At 39.6% G+C, this 19,548-nt stretch overlaps 1 protein-coding gene across 5 annotated transcripts; it reads left to right on the top strand.

The window, feature by feature from the left end:
* Window positions 1–51: 51 nt before the first annotated feature.
* Window positions 52–17,421, top strand: LOC140054679 (GPN-loop GTPase 2-like). 5 transcript variants are annotated; one of them, XM_072099756.1, is made up of 6 exons: window positions 52–174; window positions 9,809–10,225; window positions 10,861–11,017; window positions 11,206–11,366; window positions 11,717–11,848; window positions 16,791–17,421. In XM_072099756.1, the coding sequence occupies exons 2-6, from the start codon at window positions 9,836–9,838 to the stop codon at window positions 16,860–16,862; spliced, it is 912 nt and encodes a 303-aa protein (XP_071955857.1). In that variant the 5' UTR covers window positions 52–174; window positions 9,809–9,835; the 3' UTR covers window positions 16,863–17,421. The 5 variants fall into 5 exon arrangements, with proteins under 5 accessions (XP_071955857.1, XP_071955860.1, XP_071955859.1 ...); XM_072099759.1 differs by lacking the exon at window positions 52–174 and adding an exon at window positions 7,862–8,063; XM_072099758.1 differs by lacking the exon at window positions 52–174 and adding an exon at window positions 8,252–8,370.
* Window positions 17,422–19,548: the final 2,127 nt, after the last annotated feature.

Here is a 19,548-nt window from a genome sequence, read left to right as displayed (position 1 = left end):
ATTTCAAAATCCGCGCGAATCAATCAACTTCGGAAAAAAATATCACATCACATTTTTTGCAACCCCCATCACCACCCCCCACCTGGCGTCGTGCACATGTTTTCATTGCCATGCAAATTCTAAATTAACTACAAGTGACATCTGATAATACGTCAGGCCTATATCCTCTCTAAGGTAATTGTATGTAAATACAGCTACGCTAGCTTGCGGCTTGTCAATGTTGTGGTTTGACACTTCTATTCATCCAGTTGAATTGGCTCTCTCTAGCTAGCCTGCCCTAGAGGCTAGGCTAGCCTAGGCCTAGCTAGGTAGCAGCTAGGCAGCCCTATACAATACAATACTGTACAGCTAATAGCTACCCAGTAAACACTAAACAGTAGGTAGGCATAGGCCTAGTCTAGCTATAGTAGATATATGTAGCCTAGATAGGTAGAGCTACCGACATATATATGACCTGTGTTGGAACGCCGATAAGTTGTTGAGCTGATGTTGATTTCTATGAATGAAACGCCCAGGTTTTTTAACACCCACCGCGCCCTGTATTGTTCAATAAAATTGAACACCTAAAGGGGCATTCCCACTGTAGTGAAAACCCCCTTATATAATAATGGGTCGACCCAAGGTGTGACCCGAGGTCACGTGCGTTACTGACCGGTGCCGGAGCGGCCTCTTTGAACGCATGACATTAGACGGAACGGACGTAAATCGTGACTAGGCCTAAGCCTATGCTGTATCAGTATCAGCCATTACGCACGTTCCCTGGTGTTTGATATACATTAGCCGACTAGCCTATAGCCAGCAGGGTGGATGCTAGTCAAGTCGCCCCATCGCAAAGTCGCCCCATACAAAGTCGCCCCTTACACAGTCGCCCCATCGCAAAGTCGCCCCAAAACAAAGTCGCCCCGACACAGTCGCCCCATCGCAAAGTCGCCCCATCGCAAAGTCGCCCCAACGCAAAGTCGCCTCATCGCAAAGTCGCCCCATCACAAAACGCCCTATCGCGGCTCATACCTATGAGCTGGTATCCACGCGTAGGTTGAAGAAAGATTCGTAATTGTGGCTCTGGTAACTAATTTTAAAATCATATTAAATTAACATTTTCGAAACTATAAATCAGGGATAATCTTTTTGGAACTTTCAAACAAGGGACTATTTTTTTAATGATTTTTAAAAAGCACATCACTCCATTAAAACCTGTAAAATAAAAATTAAAACACAAATTATGTATATAATAGGATAAACATTATAATGTATACGACATTTAGCGCGACCAAAGTAACAACGCGATCAATGTCAAACGCAACCGATATGATTAAAACCGTGGGCGACTTTGCGATGGGGCGACTTTGCGTTGGGGCGACTTTGCGATGGGGCGAATTTGCGATGGGGCGACTTTGTAATGGGGCGACTTTGCGATGGGGCGACTGTGCCGGGGCGACTTTGTTTTGGGGCGACTTTGCGATGGGGCGACTTTGTATTGGGCGACTTTGTATGGGGCGACTTTGCGATGGGGCGACTTGACTGGATCCCAGCAGGGTTTCCTGTGTAAGCTTCCCAGCCTAGACTGAGCGGTATATAAGCCAGTTCTACGGTAATATTGGTGGAACAACAGGTATTCACTGTGATTGAATAGGTTATAGGCCTATATAGTATAGTTTAAGCCTCATTGCTACTATTACGAGGTACGAGCCACAAGGGGTCAAGCTCGACCCTACTAGCCTAGCTAGTACTGAGGGATTGCTCACTGGGTAGCCACACACATACACAGTAACGGAATTAAGGTACGTTTAGTCCTCCTAGGCTGGCCTGTGTGTTTATCACTACCAGCAGCCACACATCGGAGTGGACTGTTCGTACTCTTCTGTGTATCGCACTTCATCTGGGCCACCAGGGGGCAAGAGACCAGTCCCGCCTAAAAGGTAAGCTAGTACGCCTTGTGTAATAATTGTAGTAGCTTCGCACTCTCGGCCGTTTTACAACATTGGCGCTGCGAGCAAAAACGTGAATTCGGGACGCCAAGTTACTTAGTTTGTTAGCGAAGAGTTCGTCCGGAGACGACATAACGGATCAAATCTCCCGCTGTACTTTTAACAATTCCGCACGGTGTGGGTTCACCGCGATTAGTTGATATTTAATAAAGTGCAAGGATTTTTGTATCGACTCTATAGGCGCCATTGATGGTAGACGTTAATGCTTTTGTAACGGAACTTCATCAGGTAGTACCCATTGAGAAGTTAAACTTATTACATATCAATAAGAGCTTCATTTATTGTCATTATTATAAAATTATTTCAATTGTATTTTTGCATTGCTGAAGTTGAATCACGGAGCGTATCCTCCATTGTGTGATCTTCTGAATTCCTAAGACACTTGTGGGCGGACTTCGCACGTTTCTTTGACTTCATTTGCATATCACGTTAAGCAACTGTGATTTCTATTAAGCAGGTGTAATTCGTTTTTCTTTAATATTGCCTTTTAGAGAAAGTTGTTTTTACTTCTATTATATATATTTTTATAGTTGTAGTATATAAGAAGTACAATCCTCAGTTATACACAAGTCGATTTTTTATTGTATTGGTATAGCATTGTTGGGTCTACTTCAATTCTATACGATTTAGTAGTAATTTGATAATTTAGCATGCCTCCAAAATCCCGATTCGTTTCTATTAATTTTTGCGACATGTTAGATCTTAACCTTTTGCCTGGCATAGGTGCCTCACGTGCTCAAAAACTTATAGAATGGAGGGAGGGGTACGGCAACATCACCCCGAATAACATAGGGAAGATAATAAGAGGCTCAGGAAAAGGCAAGTTTATGAAATGGTTGGATTTCACTCCAAACCCGAGATGGGGAGGGAGAGGCGGAGACTCAACGATTTACCGTGAGCTCCGGGATACCAGCACACCACTTGAGGTTGCTTATCCACCCGACCATTTTGGGTTAGGAATAGAGTCAAGATATTCTTCTCTACATCCTAAAACAGAGGCAAATCAGAATTACGATACAAGAGTCTCTGATATACTGTCTGATTCACCAGTAGATACTTTATCGTGCAATTCTGGGAGGGTTCCTAAATCAAGCGCCAACAGTCCAATTGCGTATCACGATACCTGGACAACGCTTGTACGTCAGGACACTACTCCGATATCCTACTACCATGGTGCCCGGGTAACACCTTCCCAACAGGATACCCAAGAAACATCTACCTGGCAGGATAATTGTGGGACGCATTTTAATTATAAGACCAGTGGTACGCCAGTCTATTATCAGACCCAAGCCACATCAACATACCAAGCACCACAAGATAGGCCCACAATGTATGATAGGGAAAGAAAAGATTTTTATAGCTCCTATAACACCCAACAGACTCCAGTCTCTTATGAACCTCGTTATGATCATAGGGAACTAAGGGATAGGAGATCTCAACCCTCCACAAGGCGTGCCTCTAGAGGTGAACCTCCGACACGACATGTTGGTTGGGCCTGGGAGCGATTTTTTTTTTCGTACATAAGTTGGGGACCCCATCATGAAACGTCACAAAATAAACATGAATAATTCATCAGTTAAATTTTCTTGTTCCGTGTGCACCCAAGCGTATAGCAACAAGAAGTGATTACACAAGTGCGGTACGATTCTAGGCCTATCTCCGCTGTGGTTGCCGCGTGAGATTTCATAATAGAATAGCGGAGTTTTGTGTGGATTGTCGAAATAATCAGCCTTTAGTTTATGGTGTTTTTAATATAGTTTATTACTAAAGAATTACGTGTTAAAATTATAGTTTCTATTGATACTATTAGGCCTAATTACTAGTCTCTAATCTAAACCCCTGTATATTCTAGTAGTAGCTGTGTGGGTGTGTGTGACTTGTGTCTTTGGGCTATGTCCAATTACTACTTAGTTTAATGTTTTGCCTAGCTGTCGATTAGCCTCGACACATTTTGCATAGTGGACGTGTGTGTGAAGAAGAGTGCGCGAAGGCAATCACGTGAATTGACCTAGAATCCTAGGCCTATTATTGTAGAAAGAATCGTATCGCAGTTGTTGTTCCGTGTGCACCCAAGCGTTCTTGGACATAGCCCAAAGAAAGCTTAGACCCACAAGAATAAAGAATGTGTATAATTTGTGTACTGTATTTTTTAAATTCTGCTATTAATTATCAAACAATATGCAATGTACTCAAAGGAACTTTAAAAATGCGCGTATATGAACACATGAGATGGGAAGATTTGACCCACGAGAATAAAAAATGTATTTTTGTGTAATGTTTATTGTTTAATTTTGCTGACTTATTACTCGGATTGTGTCATACCAAAGATAGTGTAACTATTACCAAAGATAGTGTAACTATCTTTGGTCATACCTAACACACACACACGTCACACACATCCACACAGCTACGTAACTACTAGAATAGACATGGGTTTAGAGACTAATAATTAGGCCTAATAGTATTAATAGAAACTATAATTTTAACACGTAATTCTTTAGTAATAAATTTTATTAAAAACACCATAAACTAAAGGCCGATTATTTCGACAATCCACACAAAACGCCGCTATTCTTCAACAGCGGAGATAGGCCTAGAATCGTACCGCACTTGTGTAATCACTTCTTGTTGCTATACGCTTGGGTGCACACGGAACAAGAAAATTTAACTGATGAATTATTCATGTTTATTTTGTGACGTTTCATGAGGGGGTCCCCAACTTATGTACGAAAAAAAAAATCGCGGCCTGGGAGGATGACTCTGATGGTGAAAGTGAGCATGATGCGTATTTAGCTGACTTCAGGGAATTCTTGAGGAATACTGAATGTAGAACCCTTAGGCGGCAGAAGCATTTCAGGCCCAAGGATATTCCCAAAAGTCTAGTATTTAATGGCAAGGATAATTGGGTTCTCTTTAAGGAACGCTTCCTCAATTACGCTGACGAGCATGACCTCAGCAATAGGGGAATGCGCAATGCTTTCAGTTGGTGCGTTACCGGCATAGCTGCTGAGTATTTTATTAATTTAACTGACATGAATGTAGATATCTCTTTCAGACACATCGTACAAGCTTTTGACGAACGCTTTAAGGCCGAAGAGTTACCCGAGGTCTTGGAAGTGAAATTCGAAGCTGCTGTACAGCATGAAGGAGAATCTATAGAAGATTGGGGCGACAGAGTTCTCACACTGACTAGAAAAGCCTTTAGCGATCTCCCGCAAGGTTGGATCTGTCAAAGGGCGGTTGTGAAATTCTGTGTGGGTTGTCTTGACGCTGACGCTGGGCAGTATATGCTTCACCAGAACTGTACCACCCTGACTGAAGCAATGGCAGCTTACGAGAAGTACACTGGGCTGAGAGAACTCTGCCTTCGTACGAGGAGTAGACAACAGGAACCAGTGAAGCCGCATGTCCGGTTTACCACCATGCCTAAACATCTGGTACACCCAACCTCATCCAGGTATAGAGGGGAATCTTTTGATGGTGGGGCAGAGGTAGAGGTTCGGAAGGTAAGTAAACCTAGCAAGGGTCGGACTCGCCCGGCGAGCCAGCGAAACTCTACCGTTCCTAGGCTAACGAAGAAGCCTGATCCCAAGGATCACCGGTTACCTTCACAGCCAAACCCAGATCCCACTGATGGAGCCGTCGAGTCTAAAATAGTTCAACAGGATAACAGGGGCACTCGCCTAGTAAGTGAGTTGTCGAACCAAATTAACCAGTTGACAACCAAATTTGATATTCTGCTAACTACACTACAACGACAACCCAAGGCAACACCAACACCGGTTAGACAGGACCCAGCATTGCCACCCCGAGTGTGCGTTGAGGGCCAGGAACCCGGTCAACAGGTTTGTCAATTTGGGTCAGAAGGTAAGCAGACGTCAAACTAGAGCAGGTTGGGAACGCAGCCCAGCTTCTCAACCTGTCATCTTCTATGGGCTCTGACTCAAAGGCTGAAATACATAAAAAGAATAATGTCAATGATAATAATAATGTCCATGATAATAATAGTGTTTCTATGAGTATTTTTTCAGAGAACACGCTGGCACTACTCCCAGGTTGCAAAGGTTCATTTGTAGGCACTACTCCGACCGACGATCTGTTGGGGTTGAGTGCAACAAACCAAGCTCAAACCGTGGAGGTAGAGACCAAAGCAGATGAGACTGAAAAAACCATTATTATCAACAGAGTACAATCCAACCGTGCCTTATTCACCACTGCCTGCGTAAATCAAACCGAAGTGGCAGCTGTTGTGGACACGGCTGCGGAACGGACAATACTCTCAGATAATGTATACTCACGTTTATTGTCTAAACCACCTATTGTAGCCGAGCTTAACTTTACTCTAGCAGGTAGAGGTACATCAATGCCTGGTTACAGAGTGGGACGACCTATTAACTTGAGATTGGGATCGGATGTCTACACTGAATTCTTCTATGTAGCACCGATTCATGATGAAATGTTACTAGGTCAGGATTTTATGGTGAAAAATAAGGCCATGATAGACTGCGGACAGTTGCTGCTAACAATAGGCTCTAGCATGGTGTCTGTGAGGAAAAATCGGGAATCCGAATCCTCTGGAATCGCCCGTGTCCTTGTTGCCAAACGTAGAGTGATACCACCACACTCAGTAATGCGTGTCCAATGTCAACTCGTACCGAACAATTTACCATTACCAGATTACATTATAGGTCCAGAGATGAAGTCTTCGTTGGCAATTCCAGTTACCACACACCAGGGATTGCGGAAGTCGCACCTGTGTGTGGTCAACACTTCTAATCAGTACATCACATTGAAGAAGGGCAGGAACATTGCCCCAGCCACGGAGACCGAGCCGACGGAAGTGGGTGCGGTTAACGCTGCTGACGTGTGTTCAGTACCCAGCAATGATGTGCCTGTTTCGGCAGGACCCCGTCATCTGGTCAACATACTCGGTGCATTGTGTGCCCATCCCGCCTCCATTAAGGATGCAGGACTGTCTTCTCTTGCCACTCAGGAGAAAAGGTTAAGCCTGAATGCAGTGTATTGTTTGGAGGAATCCGAGCACTGCATTGTCACTCAAGGAGTTGCTCAGATTCGATACACAAGTGTCGAGATAGGGAGTGAGGGTTTTGTTTGGGACCCAGGAGGTTTAAGGACCATTACAGAAACCCGGGCCCCAAATGGATTAAATTACTTGTATATTCACAGGACGAAGGTTGCATGGTCACGGCAGTTCAGCCTGAGATACCGACTTTAGGAGCTAATTCTTCCAGCCCAAGTTTGGAATTCTTTTGGTTGAATAAAGCCGCCCTACATTCGTCCGATGATGGACTCTCATTTCGTATAAGGTAAAAAGGTTATTGGATTTACCTGTGGGGAGACGCAGTGATGCATGGAAAGGGATAACGATTTCCGTGTCCTCACCCGACAAGGGCTATGTGCTATACCTTAGCCAGCCACAGGGCAAATCCACGAAGCTGTGTCCCCTATGGACCAGTACTGTTATCAAATTGATTAGCCTAAGACTGTTCTTTGTCTCGCTGAGAAGAAGGGTGAAGTAACTCCAACCTCGCGACTGACAGCCCCTGGGTAGTTAACTGACCGTTTACCACATTGCTATCCTGAGCTGGATCTGGTTCACTGTGGAAGATGTGTAGAATGGTTATCTTTGCAGATTTTCAATTGGGATGGACTTTTCTGAGTTTACCTCAAATCCTCCTAATTAAGCAGTCTCGATTGCTACCAGGCACTGGACCACATCAGAACACTGGGCTCAGCCTTTATAAAATTGGGAGGAGTGTAGTGAAAACCCCCTTATATAATAATGGGTCGACCCAAGGTGTGACCCGAGGTCACATGCGTTACTGACCGGTGCCGGAGCGGCCTCTTTGAACGCATGACATTAGACGGAACGGACGTAAATCGTGACTAGGCCTAAGCCTATGCTGTATCAGTATCAGCCATTACGCACGTTCCCTGGTGTTTGATATACATTAGCCGACTAGCCTATAGCCAGCAGGGTTTCCTGTGTAAGCTTCCCAGCCTAGACTGAGCGGTATATAAGCCAGTTCTACGGTAATATTGGTGGAACAACAGGTATTCACTGTGATTGAATAGGTTATAGGCCTATATAGTATAGTTTAAGCCTCATTGCTACTATTACGAGGTACGAGCCACAAGGGGTCAAGCTCGACCCTACTAGCCTAGCTAGTACTGAGGGATTGCTCACTGGGTAGCCACACACATACACAGTAACAGAATTAAGGTACGTTTAGTCCTCCTAGGCTGGCCTGTGTGTTTATCACTACCAGCAGCCACACATCGGAGTGGACTGTTCGTACTCTTCTGTGTATCGCACTTCATCTGGGCCACCAGGGGGCAAGAGACCAGTCCCGCCTAAAAGGTAAGCTAGTACGCCTTGTGTAATAATTGTAGTAGCTTCGCACTCTCGGCCGTTTTACAACACCACCATCCGTACCTGTTCCGTTTCGTGTAACGGAAGATGGCGCCGTTTTTTTTCAACGTGACGCGCGTCCGTTCATCGTTACATTTTAAACATTCACACCTGTTTTGAGACGTATTCCGTGACAACGGGCAACAGTTAAAATGGTAGCTGTTTCTGGATGGTCATCGGATGATAGTGAGGAAGAAATTAGTAACAACACACCATGACAAATTCCATGAATCCATAATTTAATACAATAAAATCACAATCACATCCCTATGGACTGTTATGGAAGCAAATTTCTCTCTTCCCATGGTGTACTGTATTAATTATGAATAATTATGAAGTAGAAACGAAATGAAAATAAAAATGTCATACAAAAAAAACTGTAAGGCCTATTTGAAAATAATGCACATTCATGTCTGGGTGTGTGTGCATGGAACCTATACCCATAATGCTTATGCAATTTGTATTCTTGCCTTTTTATTTGTTATGATTTTAATGTTAATATTTTATTCTTTTTATATTGATGTATATACATTAGTAGACCGAATTATGGTTTAAATATTATTAATTTATTAAATGTCTGTCGACAGTTATTCCTGTATACAGAATGTGAAGAAATATTTATTTATTTCAAACAATATAAATAAATACTACCTATCAATTAAACGATTAGGCCCAGTGTGTTATAATTTACATTGAATTTTCCGTTTTATTTCGTCTATTATGTAGGCCCTAGTCCAACCGTACTCTGTGATGTTTATCCTGCCATTATAATATTAACTACTATATTAGCACTTTTTGCGTTCCATAGTTTTTAAATGCCGAGTTGACGGATTAGTTTTTGGACGAGTTGACGTGAGGCCGAGTTGACTTGAGGACGAGTTGACTTGTGGCCGAGTTGACGCGGGGCCAACTTGACGTGGGGCCGACTTGACTTTGGCCGAGATGGTTTAGGGCCGAGTTGGATCGAATTCATGTAGGCGAGGCCTAGGCCTAATATTTTAGCCCTAGCTAGGGCATAGTGATTTATTTATACAGTAGCCTAGTAGGCCTACTGCATGCATGATGTAGTAGTACAGTACATATAAGTAGTAGGAAATGAAGCGCTCATGGTCTTTAGGTTTATTGTGTTTTATAAAATAATAATATAATTTCAATTACAATTTTATCATAAAACAACAACAAAGGAAAGTAAGTTTAACATAATTTTAACTGGTAACATTTTTTAACCTTTCAGGGCCTAGGCCTAGTTGAGTGTGGAAGACGAAAGTGGGGGGATTCTAATTCTAACAAACTAATTACTAATCTTAACTTTGCAAGAACATTTAGCACACACACTTCAATCATTCGGGCTGCTTACCTCAAAAGTAAGTTTTTTTCTTTATTACAGCCTACAGTTGAGCTTTAAACTAAAGTGATGGCATTTGCTCAAGTACTGATTGGACCACCAGGAGCTGGAAAGACAACTTACTGCAATGGAATGAAACACTTCTTAACAGGAATTGGTCGGAAAGTAGCCATCATTAATCTAGATCCTGGCAATGACCTTCTTCCATTTACTCCAGATGTTGACATCTCAGAATTGATATCTGTTGCAGATGTAATGGATAATCTCCATCTTGGACCGAATGGCAGTCTGATCTATTGCATGGAATATTTAGAAAAGAATGTGGACTGGTTGTTGAAGAAACTGGAGAATCTGAAGGACTATTACTTGTTATTTGATTGCCCAGGACAAGTTGAACTCTACACTCATCATAATTCATTTAAAAATATTCTGCAGAAATTACTAAAACTGAATTTTAAGGTAAAGGCCAGTTATTCAGGAAACTGAATCATTAATGGTTAAAACAGTTTCACAAAAACTGTATTTAGGAGAAAGCCAACCAAGTTTTTTGTACAGTACATTACTATAGATGAAATTTTTACATGCATATTATAAATCTGTGCATCCCAGTATATTTCATTCCCATTTTATCAGGACTGTTTTTGGTTGATTTAACATTTGGTGCGATAAATGGCAAAGTTAATGACGTCATTTTGAAACTTTCAGTACGCGAACTGAATGCACACGGTATACCCAAGTTTTTCATTTTTACTTAATTAAAAAAAATATTAAGTTTTATGTATATTATAGTATATGTAGGCTGTGAATTCACTTTGATTCTTCTGGATTCATTAAAAAAGATAAACATCAGACTCGTAAGCACCTTTTAAGGTTTTATAGGGGTTCCTGGTTCATCCTTTTGAAGTTTGCTAACACAGAAACCTCCAAACCTGCATGTACAGGGTCTGCAGACTGTGTTTAGGAGGGGGATGACCGTCATCGCTTGTGTCTCGAAATAACAATAACGCTATGTTAATTACCATCCCATTTGTTTAATCTTCGTAATAGCAAAAATGTAATTATGAAATTACTAAAAATGTCTCTCTCGTTTGCAGCTTGTGGCTGTACATTTAGTAGACTCACATTATTGCAGTGATCCATCCAAATTCATTTCTGTTTTGTTGACATCTCTCTCTACAATGCTGCAACTTGAGCTACCACACATCAATGTTCTCTCAAAAATTGATTTGGTTGAAACATATGGAAAATTAGGTAAATAAATAATACAATTTTTTTCATAGTCAAGGCGAGTGACTAAAGGTGGGTGTTGTCAGTAGTGACAGCCTTTATTCTGAATAAATTATAAAGCGAAACAACTTCACTATACCTACTGTATTTAAGAAGTTCTTGTAGTTTCTTTAGGTTCCACTAAATGCTTTTATGCTTTATTTTCCTTTCAGCTTTCAACCTTGATTATTACACTGAAGTGTCTGATTTGAGCTATCTTTTGGATCATTTGGAAGATGTGCCATTTGTGAAGAAGTTCAAGAAACTAAATGAAGCAATGATTGGTTTGATTCAAGATTACAGTCTTGTGTCATTTTGTACGCTCAACATTCAGGTACTGTAGTTTACAAGGAAATCACTTTACACTAAATCAATGATTCACTATTTTTAGAGTAACATTTCACAAAGTCAAATAAAATAGGTTTTAAAAGTTCTCAATTGTAAACCCAGCACCTCCTTTAAATGGTCAAAAGAGGACCTCCCCTTTTTTCCAAGTTCCTGAATCTTCTTCTGTATACATTTACCTGTTTTAATTATGACATGACAGATTCCCAAACACCAGTTTCTAATCAACTAGAAGAATTAACAGCACTCTGATGTGGGTTTGTTTGTTTGTTTGTTTGTGGGTTTGTTGATTTCCAAAATACAATTTTTTTTGTATTAGTTTCTACTTGATTGTTACAGAATAAAGACAGTATGTTAAATGTGATGAAGTTAGTGGATAAAGCGAATGGTTATGTGTTTGGGGATTTAGAAGAACGCAACATGCAAGCATTGATGTCATGTGCAGTTGGAGCTGACTTTGAGTACTTCAAATATCCTTGCACAGTATTATAATGTAGAATCCCTCCACTGATGAAACAAACACTATGCCAACTAGGGACACTTTTAAGCTCTGTCTACACTAGTTTAACAAAAACAAGTGTGATGTGCTCAAATAATAGTAGTGTTATGTTATCGTAGCCATGTGCACATTACTTTTTTTTTCACATTAAGGTTGATAGTGTAGAAAGAGTTTTAGGTGTTTCCTTAATATGAGTTTTACTGTATTCTAATATACTGTAACAATTGTTTAGCATCTTGTATGTCAGGTAGGATGCTAGTCAAGTCGCCCCATTGCAAAGTCGCCCCATACAAAGTCGCCCCATACACAGTCGCCCCATCGCAAAGTCGCCCCAAAACAAAGTCGCCCTGACACAGTCGCCCCATTGCAAAGTCGCCCCATCGCAAAGTCGCCCCAACGCAAAGTCGCCCCAACACAAAGTCGCCCCATCGCAAAGTCGCCCCAAAACGTTAAAAAATAGTTTAAAAGTGCGTAAAATGTCGCAATGATACACAAAATAACACGGAACGTGTAGGCATAAAAGGGAAAGCCCCTCCATGTAGTCTCAGGTCACACGATCGGCACGCTCCCCAATCATCAGAGAGGAAGCCCCCAACTAATCACTCCGCGGTCGCACTAACGTGCTAGCTCTCACCAGAGGGAAACCCCCGTAATTACTCCGCCGTTGTCGCACTACAACGCACCATCTGAAGATGGGGAAACCCCGTCGGAGTTTTACGATGATATCAGTCGCGTTCGAAATCGGTGGCGTTTAATTTTGGTCGCGATAAAATGATGTTATACGATCTAGATTATTTTTACTTTGGTCGATGAATATTTATTATTATTAGGCCTATATTAATAATTGATTTTTGTTTTTATTTTACACTGAGGTCTATGATGAGAGAAAGATGTGTGCCTTAAAAATGACAATTTGTAAACATAGTTTAAGATTATAGTAAGCCTATTATTCAGCATAATGTCATTTAACAGTACATAAATTTAAATGTGAAATATTTTATAGGGAACATAGGCTACGTCTGTGTCTTTTATTTTTATATGCAACAAATTAGGTAAAACAATTTGTTTATAAACATTCAGTTTACTATTATATACATAGTATTACAATGAACATTGATTATAAGCCTGGAAATGCAATCCCATCATTATATCCATTATAAAATTGCATCATATCGCCACTATATTATGTCGTAAATGATGACGTGCATGTGTGTATTCGTCGTACGTCCGTGTACGTATTATTCCGTGCCTCTTCACTGTCTTGTTTATTAAAATTAAATAAACACCCGATATGAGGATATTTATTAGGCATGATAATTAGAATGTTCTATAACCAAAAGGGTTGAAAACTGCTGTTGAATAAAAAGCGACTCGCAATCTGAAACATTCTCTGAAACCAATCGGAGCTGCTCCTTCTGGTATCTGTTTCCTTCTCACAGCTGCTACGTCTTTCTGCTGCCCGTCGGGGATTCCCCTTTTTAAAAAACACGCACACGATAATCATCTGTACGATGGGTTTTCCATGGTCAAAATGTAGCGTTTTAATTTTACTAAAATACCTGCATGTGTAAAACGATCATATCGGCGAAGAAATCCCCTTTTTTTTATTTCTTCATTTTGAAAAGTCATAATTAAAATTAAATAACTATAGACACTTGTCAATAAATGCAAAATGATCAATAAGTAGCCTATATAACATTTATTGTTTTACAACGCTGTTATTGTTTTAACTACTGTAAATATACGAAGGCCTACTATTTATACACTTATTATATTATCCTAAAAAATGAGCTGGTATCCACGTAGGTTGAAGAAAGATTCGTAATTGTGGCTCTGGTAACTAATTTTAAAATCATATTAAATTAACATTTTCGAAACTATAAATCAGGGATAATCTTTTCGAAATCTTTTTAGAACTTTCAAACAAGGGACTATTTTTTAATGATTTTTAAAAAGCACATCACTCCATTATAACCTGTAAAATAAAAATTAAAACACAAATTATGTATATAATAGGATAAACATTATAATGTATACGACATTTAGCGCGACCAAAGTAACAACGCAATCGATATCAAACGCAACCGCTATATGATTAAAACAGCGTACTACTAGCGGCGGCACTTCCGAAATAAAACCGTGGGCGACTTTGCGATGGGGCGACTTTGCGTTGGGGCGACTTTGCGATGGGGCGACTTTGCGTTGGGGCGACTTTGCGATGGGGCGACTTTGTAATGGGGCGACTGTGCCGGGGCGACTTTGCGATGGGGCGACTTTGTATTGGGCGACTTTGTATGGGGCGACTTTGCGATGGGGCGACTTGACTGGATCCCGTCAGGTATGGCCAACCAGGAAAAGGTTAAAAAAGTGTCCTCTTAATAGGAATTCTATAATTTAATAGCACTAAGCCAAAATTTGGTCCTTTATTTCCTCCAAAACCGCAAGTCCAATACTAGAGCCGTTCGAGCTTGAGCACCTTTTAATTCCACTCTATTCATAACGGCAAATTTGTACGAAAAGTGTGTTTTTTAGGCCAATTTCTTTGCAACTGCGCAACTGCCGAAAGCCGCTTTCGTAAATTCTCAGCCATTTTCCTACATCACAATAGAGAGAAATGGCGAACCGCGATGACGTCACTCAAATTTCACCGAGTGGGTATAGATTGTAAACAAACCATTTCGCCACATGTTTTTGTATGGGAAATTCCGATGGATTGAGTTAAAAAGGAAGGTAGAAAAGAACGTTTAAAACACACATAATAGCAGTATCTTTTTTTTTTGCAACACCCTTAACAATTTTAATGTTATATGGGCAAATCTTAACATATTTTATTTTAATTTGGATTGAATTAAGACGCGTTTTTGTTATATACTGTACCCAGCTCTAGGCCCTAGATAGTTGGCATGTATGCTGTAGTACCTCGAGCCTAGCACGGATTATCGGTTATTATAATAATAATAATATTGGAAATTCGTTATTGCGTACTGTACTCACTACTACTACTTTAGCTAGGGTGCTGCTAGGCGTCTCCTAGCTAGGTAGTAAGACTAAATAGAGCCTCTCTAGTAGATGTAGGCCTAGCATTAGTTTCAGCTTGACAACTGCCATTTTGTTATGTGGCTAGTGATGCTTCCTGCAGGGGGGGCTACCGCCAGTAATGATACTTGATAACACCATTCTACTATAATACTATAGGCCAAGTCTAATGTAGATATGAGATATTTTTAGGAATATGATTGTGAATGATGGATGACTTTTATACATATTTCATTGTTTTATTGTGTAAATACACAAATACAACAAGAATTATGAGCGTTACAGCAACAACATTGGTTAGACAACGCCATGATTCACGTGTATAAACATAGGAAATGTGTCGCCCTCAACGGTTTGTTATGATTTTATACCCACTCGGATTTTAGTCGTCGGTTCGCCATTTCTCTCTATTAGATCACTCGGGTCATTAGCGACATTAAGACAGCAGCACATGTGTTCAGCGCAGCTGCTGCAGTTATAGAATAGTGGCAATTTCAAACATTCATTTTACAGTGAGCATTATTATTATTCTCGATGACTCGACTTGCTTTTAGAATTAAATCAAAATAGACACTGAAATATAAAGACGAATACAGTATAGTGCTGTATAATGTACTTTTCGGCTCTATACATCCATATAAAGATTTGTGTATAGGGCCTAATGTATATTACTGTACTATCTTTTTGATTCCTGAATCTTAAAATAATTATAACATGGTACCTGCGTATGGACAGGTAACTGCTAGTTGTATTATAATATAGCAATGTTTAGTACTGTATATGTCTCAGAGACATATACAGTACTAAACTCTCATGTACTGTTGTAGGCTGTTTGTGCTTGTTATATTTTTTTAACTAGAGCCATGCTCAAACTCAACAAGTGGTTATAAAATCAACAGAGACTCGAATGCTGTTTCAGTAATTTCCTCAGTTATTCTTTCTAAGCAAAATTAAGCTGCAGCTCAGGTACCGTACAAAAGTGCGCTTGAATTTTTTCCAGTCAGCTAGTCTCCACTAGGCTATATCTTGCACTAGCTAAGTTCTTTGTGCTAACATATGGAAATAACTGAAAAACGTATTCATATATATTCATTCATATATTCAGACATTCATATTCGTTTGTTTAGATAATCTTCCCACTAAAACTTAAAGACACCTTCCCTACAATTTGTGACGTTTTGTAAAAATAATACATATATATTACTTTAAAAAATTAAACCAGGTCATTCCTTGTCTTAAATGTACGTTTTATGGTAAATTATGATAAAAAGTGAGAAACAATGGACTACCTAAGTAACTCACGGCGACTGACCTCTCGTGGACGGTCTTTAGGCGTAGCCTAGCTAGGCTTAGTTTAGTAGGCCTAGCTGGTAAACATCGGTAACGTACGAACATCGTACACTAGCTATATACCTAGCCTGACGTTGTATAGTTACTGCATTAATTGTCTTTCTATTTTTGCCAGACTCCGTTGATACAAATTGGGGAAAACCCGGTATTTTCGCTGAAAAGTTAGGAGTCTTCCATTTGTTTTGGCCTCGCGATCGATCGAAAAGTGGGTTAATTACAGAAGAAAAGCAGAAATATCAATCCGCGCGCAATGCATTTTCGGATTTATAGCGGGCCGCTATAATTATTAGAATCGACTTATTTTTCACATTTTTAACCATTTAAAGACGAAAAAAGTTATCGCAATAGGACCATATAGTATTATTTTTACATTAAATATAGTTTGTGATCTTAAAATAGATCTAAAAAACGTAGGGAAGGTTCCTTTTAATGCCTTTCTTTGTTTACCATAATTTTGTTGTGCAAACCAAAGTAATGTTTTTATTGCTTCATGATTGTGTGTAATTGTCCTTAACAAAAAGTTTTACAGCTGCATCTGTACAGGAGAAATATATGAAAACTGAAGATGAACATGGGAAGATGGACGATGATGCATCGTGAAGGTAGAGATAAAAATGATGATGAAAATGGAAAGATAGACAATGACACATCTTGAGGATAGAGATAAAATGAAGATGAACATGATAGATGGAGGATGAAAATATTGGAAATGATGATGATCCTGTCAATGACGTCCTTCCATCTACTGGAGACATCCAGAATTCATTATACAGATGAAAGGGATAACTTTCATCTCAGACCGAATGGCAGTATAATATATCAACATGGGAAATGGACAATGACATCTTGATGATTTGAATAAACAATGTAGATAAACATGATAAATGGTGGATGACTAATCTTGATGATAGGAATAAAAATGATGATGATCCTGCCATTGACTCTACTCCAGATGTTGACATCTCAGAAGTGACGTTAGTATACAGCAAAATAAATTTGCAATAGAGTTGGCAGAATACTGGGCCACCAGCCCAGTCGATGTTGAGACAGATGCACTGCAATGAACTATAAAAGATCAAGATTGTAAAATTTATTTTGTATAAACGTGGAAAATGTATCGAACTATTTATAAAGGAAAATAAATATTAAAAACATGAACTACATTACTTTCTGCGTTTGTCTCCTCAATTAAACTTTGTACGGATGCATAGGGAATTTTATGTATGTATATTTGAATTATTTACCAGTGAGGTTATTATAAAGTCTACTAGTAAGTTTTAAATGTTTTTTTAAAATAAAAACGAATAAAGACCCATTTACACAGACAAGCGATAAGCGAAAAACAAAAAGATAAAATCTATGTTATTCGTAGCTTTGTAAACCGTTTTCCATGGCACGTACGGTACCTAGTAACGTATCAACTGAACACATTCAAATTGTATCGACAGGAACATAGTTTTTCACAGCTTATCTTGCAATTTACTTAAAAAGTGAGTATAGAAATATTTTGTAATACTGTACTTTGATATAAAGTAATTTGAAATATTTTGATAACAAAAATAAAATAACAGATTACATTATTAATACAGTATTATATTTCTTTCTCCGGTCTTGTTTTAGGTTGACATATGCCTCGCCGATCTCGGTTTTGCAAACTTCAGATGCGTAACCTTACTTTTGAAAAGAGAATTACCCTTGTTAAAGTCAATCGGTGAGTAGGTATTTATATAGCTCTGAGCTGCTATGGAGAGTGAGAGGGTTTTGGGATTCTGTTGATTCGCTGCCTTACCTGGCGCTGTTGATTACTTTAGTTGCAGATCTGGTTTTTAAGCTAAACTGTGCGAATAATTTTCTACTCGTCGTATATTCTTATATACTCGTAATACTGTAATAATAATAATTCAAATATTTTTTTAGGATTGATGTAAAATCATATGCCGATGAAGCTTTGGGAGAAGGGCCAGACGCACTTAAAATTAACAGCGTTCGTTATTGGCAAATATTTACCAATATTCTTGCCTAAAAATAAAGTTGCCCAGTCATCGAGCTGGAACGCTCGGTTGACAAATTTGGCAAGGATGAACCTATGGGCATGGTTAAAAAGGCGTCGTCAGGAGTGAAACCAGCAACCAGGGGTAACACAAATTTGGTATCAAGAGAAGCAAGTCAACCAGAAACAGATTACACTGACAAAGACAAAGTAGCAGTGGAAAACCAACCTGGTCTTGCAAGATTGTCAGCAATGTTGCCAGAATCCTTTGAATTCTCTTAGATGAACATGAACATTATTCAACCAGATACAAAGCAGCCGTATCCCCTTGGAGGCGGGTCTTATGGACAAGTTGCACTTGCTAATATCAAAGGCAGGCAAATGTACGCTATGAAAATAGTACATGTTGCAACAGAATTGGAACGCCAACAAGTCACCTTGAAACAAGAGCCATGAAGGTCCTACAATCATCTGTCTACTTTCCTAATTTTCATAGTATCCACGAAAGCAAGTTTGTTCATGGAGTTAGAGATGGAGTTCATCAACGTCTACCACAGTATAGAAACTATGACGTTACTCGACTTGTTTCTTATCAGAGGATAAAGACATCTCCGCGTCTCCACTTGAATGCGTTAAACTCGCAGAGAAGATTGCAAAAGAGTCATGCATAAACACGGCCTTTTGCACAATGACTTGGCTTCAAGAAACATACTTTACTATTCAATTGCCGGAGAATTGGAAATCAAAATAGTAGATTTTGGATTTGTTTGCGCAATAGACACACCGATTAAACATGGTTTTAATATGACCAAGAAGTTGCTTCTTCAGAGCTTCTAACAGGAGCATCACCTACCGTCGCAACAGAGATCTATGCATTGGGCCCTCTACATAAGCGAATCAATACGCTAATTATTGCACTGTGAAAAATCCATCAGCTCGACTGACATTAGATGCACTACTGTACGGTCTTCAATTAACGAGAAGACATGATTTTGATGAATAAATCTATGTTTTGATGGTTACAGAATATAAATTCGGCATTCTAAAATACAAAGTCGGAAAGTCATCAGGTAATCAGACTAAATCCAGCCCACGTTAGGGTGACTAGTGTTGGTCCACAGTGTATTAGGTAACCATCCATTTAGTCGCATAAGATGTTGCTTTAAATTGTTTTACTTGCTTTATCCATAGGTTATATAAAATGCCTATGTCTAACAAACTTTAGAATATTATATTTTTTGGGTTCTTCACGCGAGGTACAGTACCTCCTGGAGTCATAATGATTGTGGTTGCCAT

This window comes from Antedon mediterranea, chromosome 7 (genome assembly GCF_964355755.1).
Source record: "Antedon mediterranea chromosome 7, ecAntMedi1.1, whole genome shotgun sequence".
NCBI lineage: Eukaryota > Metazoa > Echinodermata > Crinoidea > Comatulida > Antedonidae > Antedon > Antedon mediterranea.
Note: the sequence above shows the minus strand (reverse complement) of the source record. Positions and strands in the feature narration are given on the sequence as shown.

Coding starts and splice junctions, on each gene's coding strand:
- LOC140054679 (XM_072099756.1), top strand. CDS start 9,836: ATGGCATTTGCTCAAGTACTGATTGGACCACCAGGAGCTGGAAAGACA. Junction 10,226..10,860: donor TACTAAAACTGAATTTTAAG/GTAAAGGCCAGT, acceptor TCTCGTTTGCAG/CTTGTGGCTGTACATTTAGT. Junction 11,367..11,716: donor TTTGTACGCTCAACATTCAG/GTACTGTAGTTT, acceptor TGATTGTTACAG/AATAAAGACAGTATGTTAAA.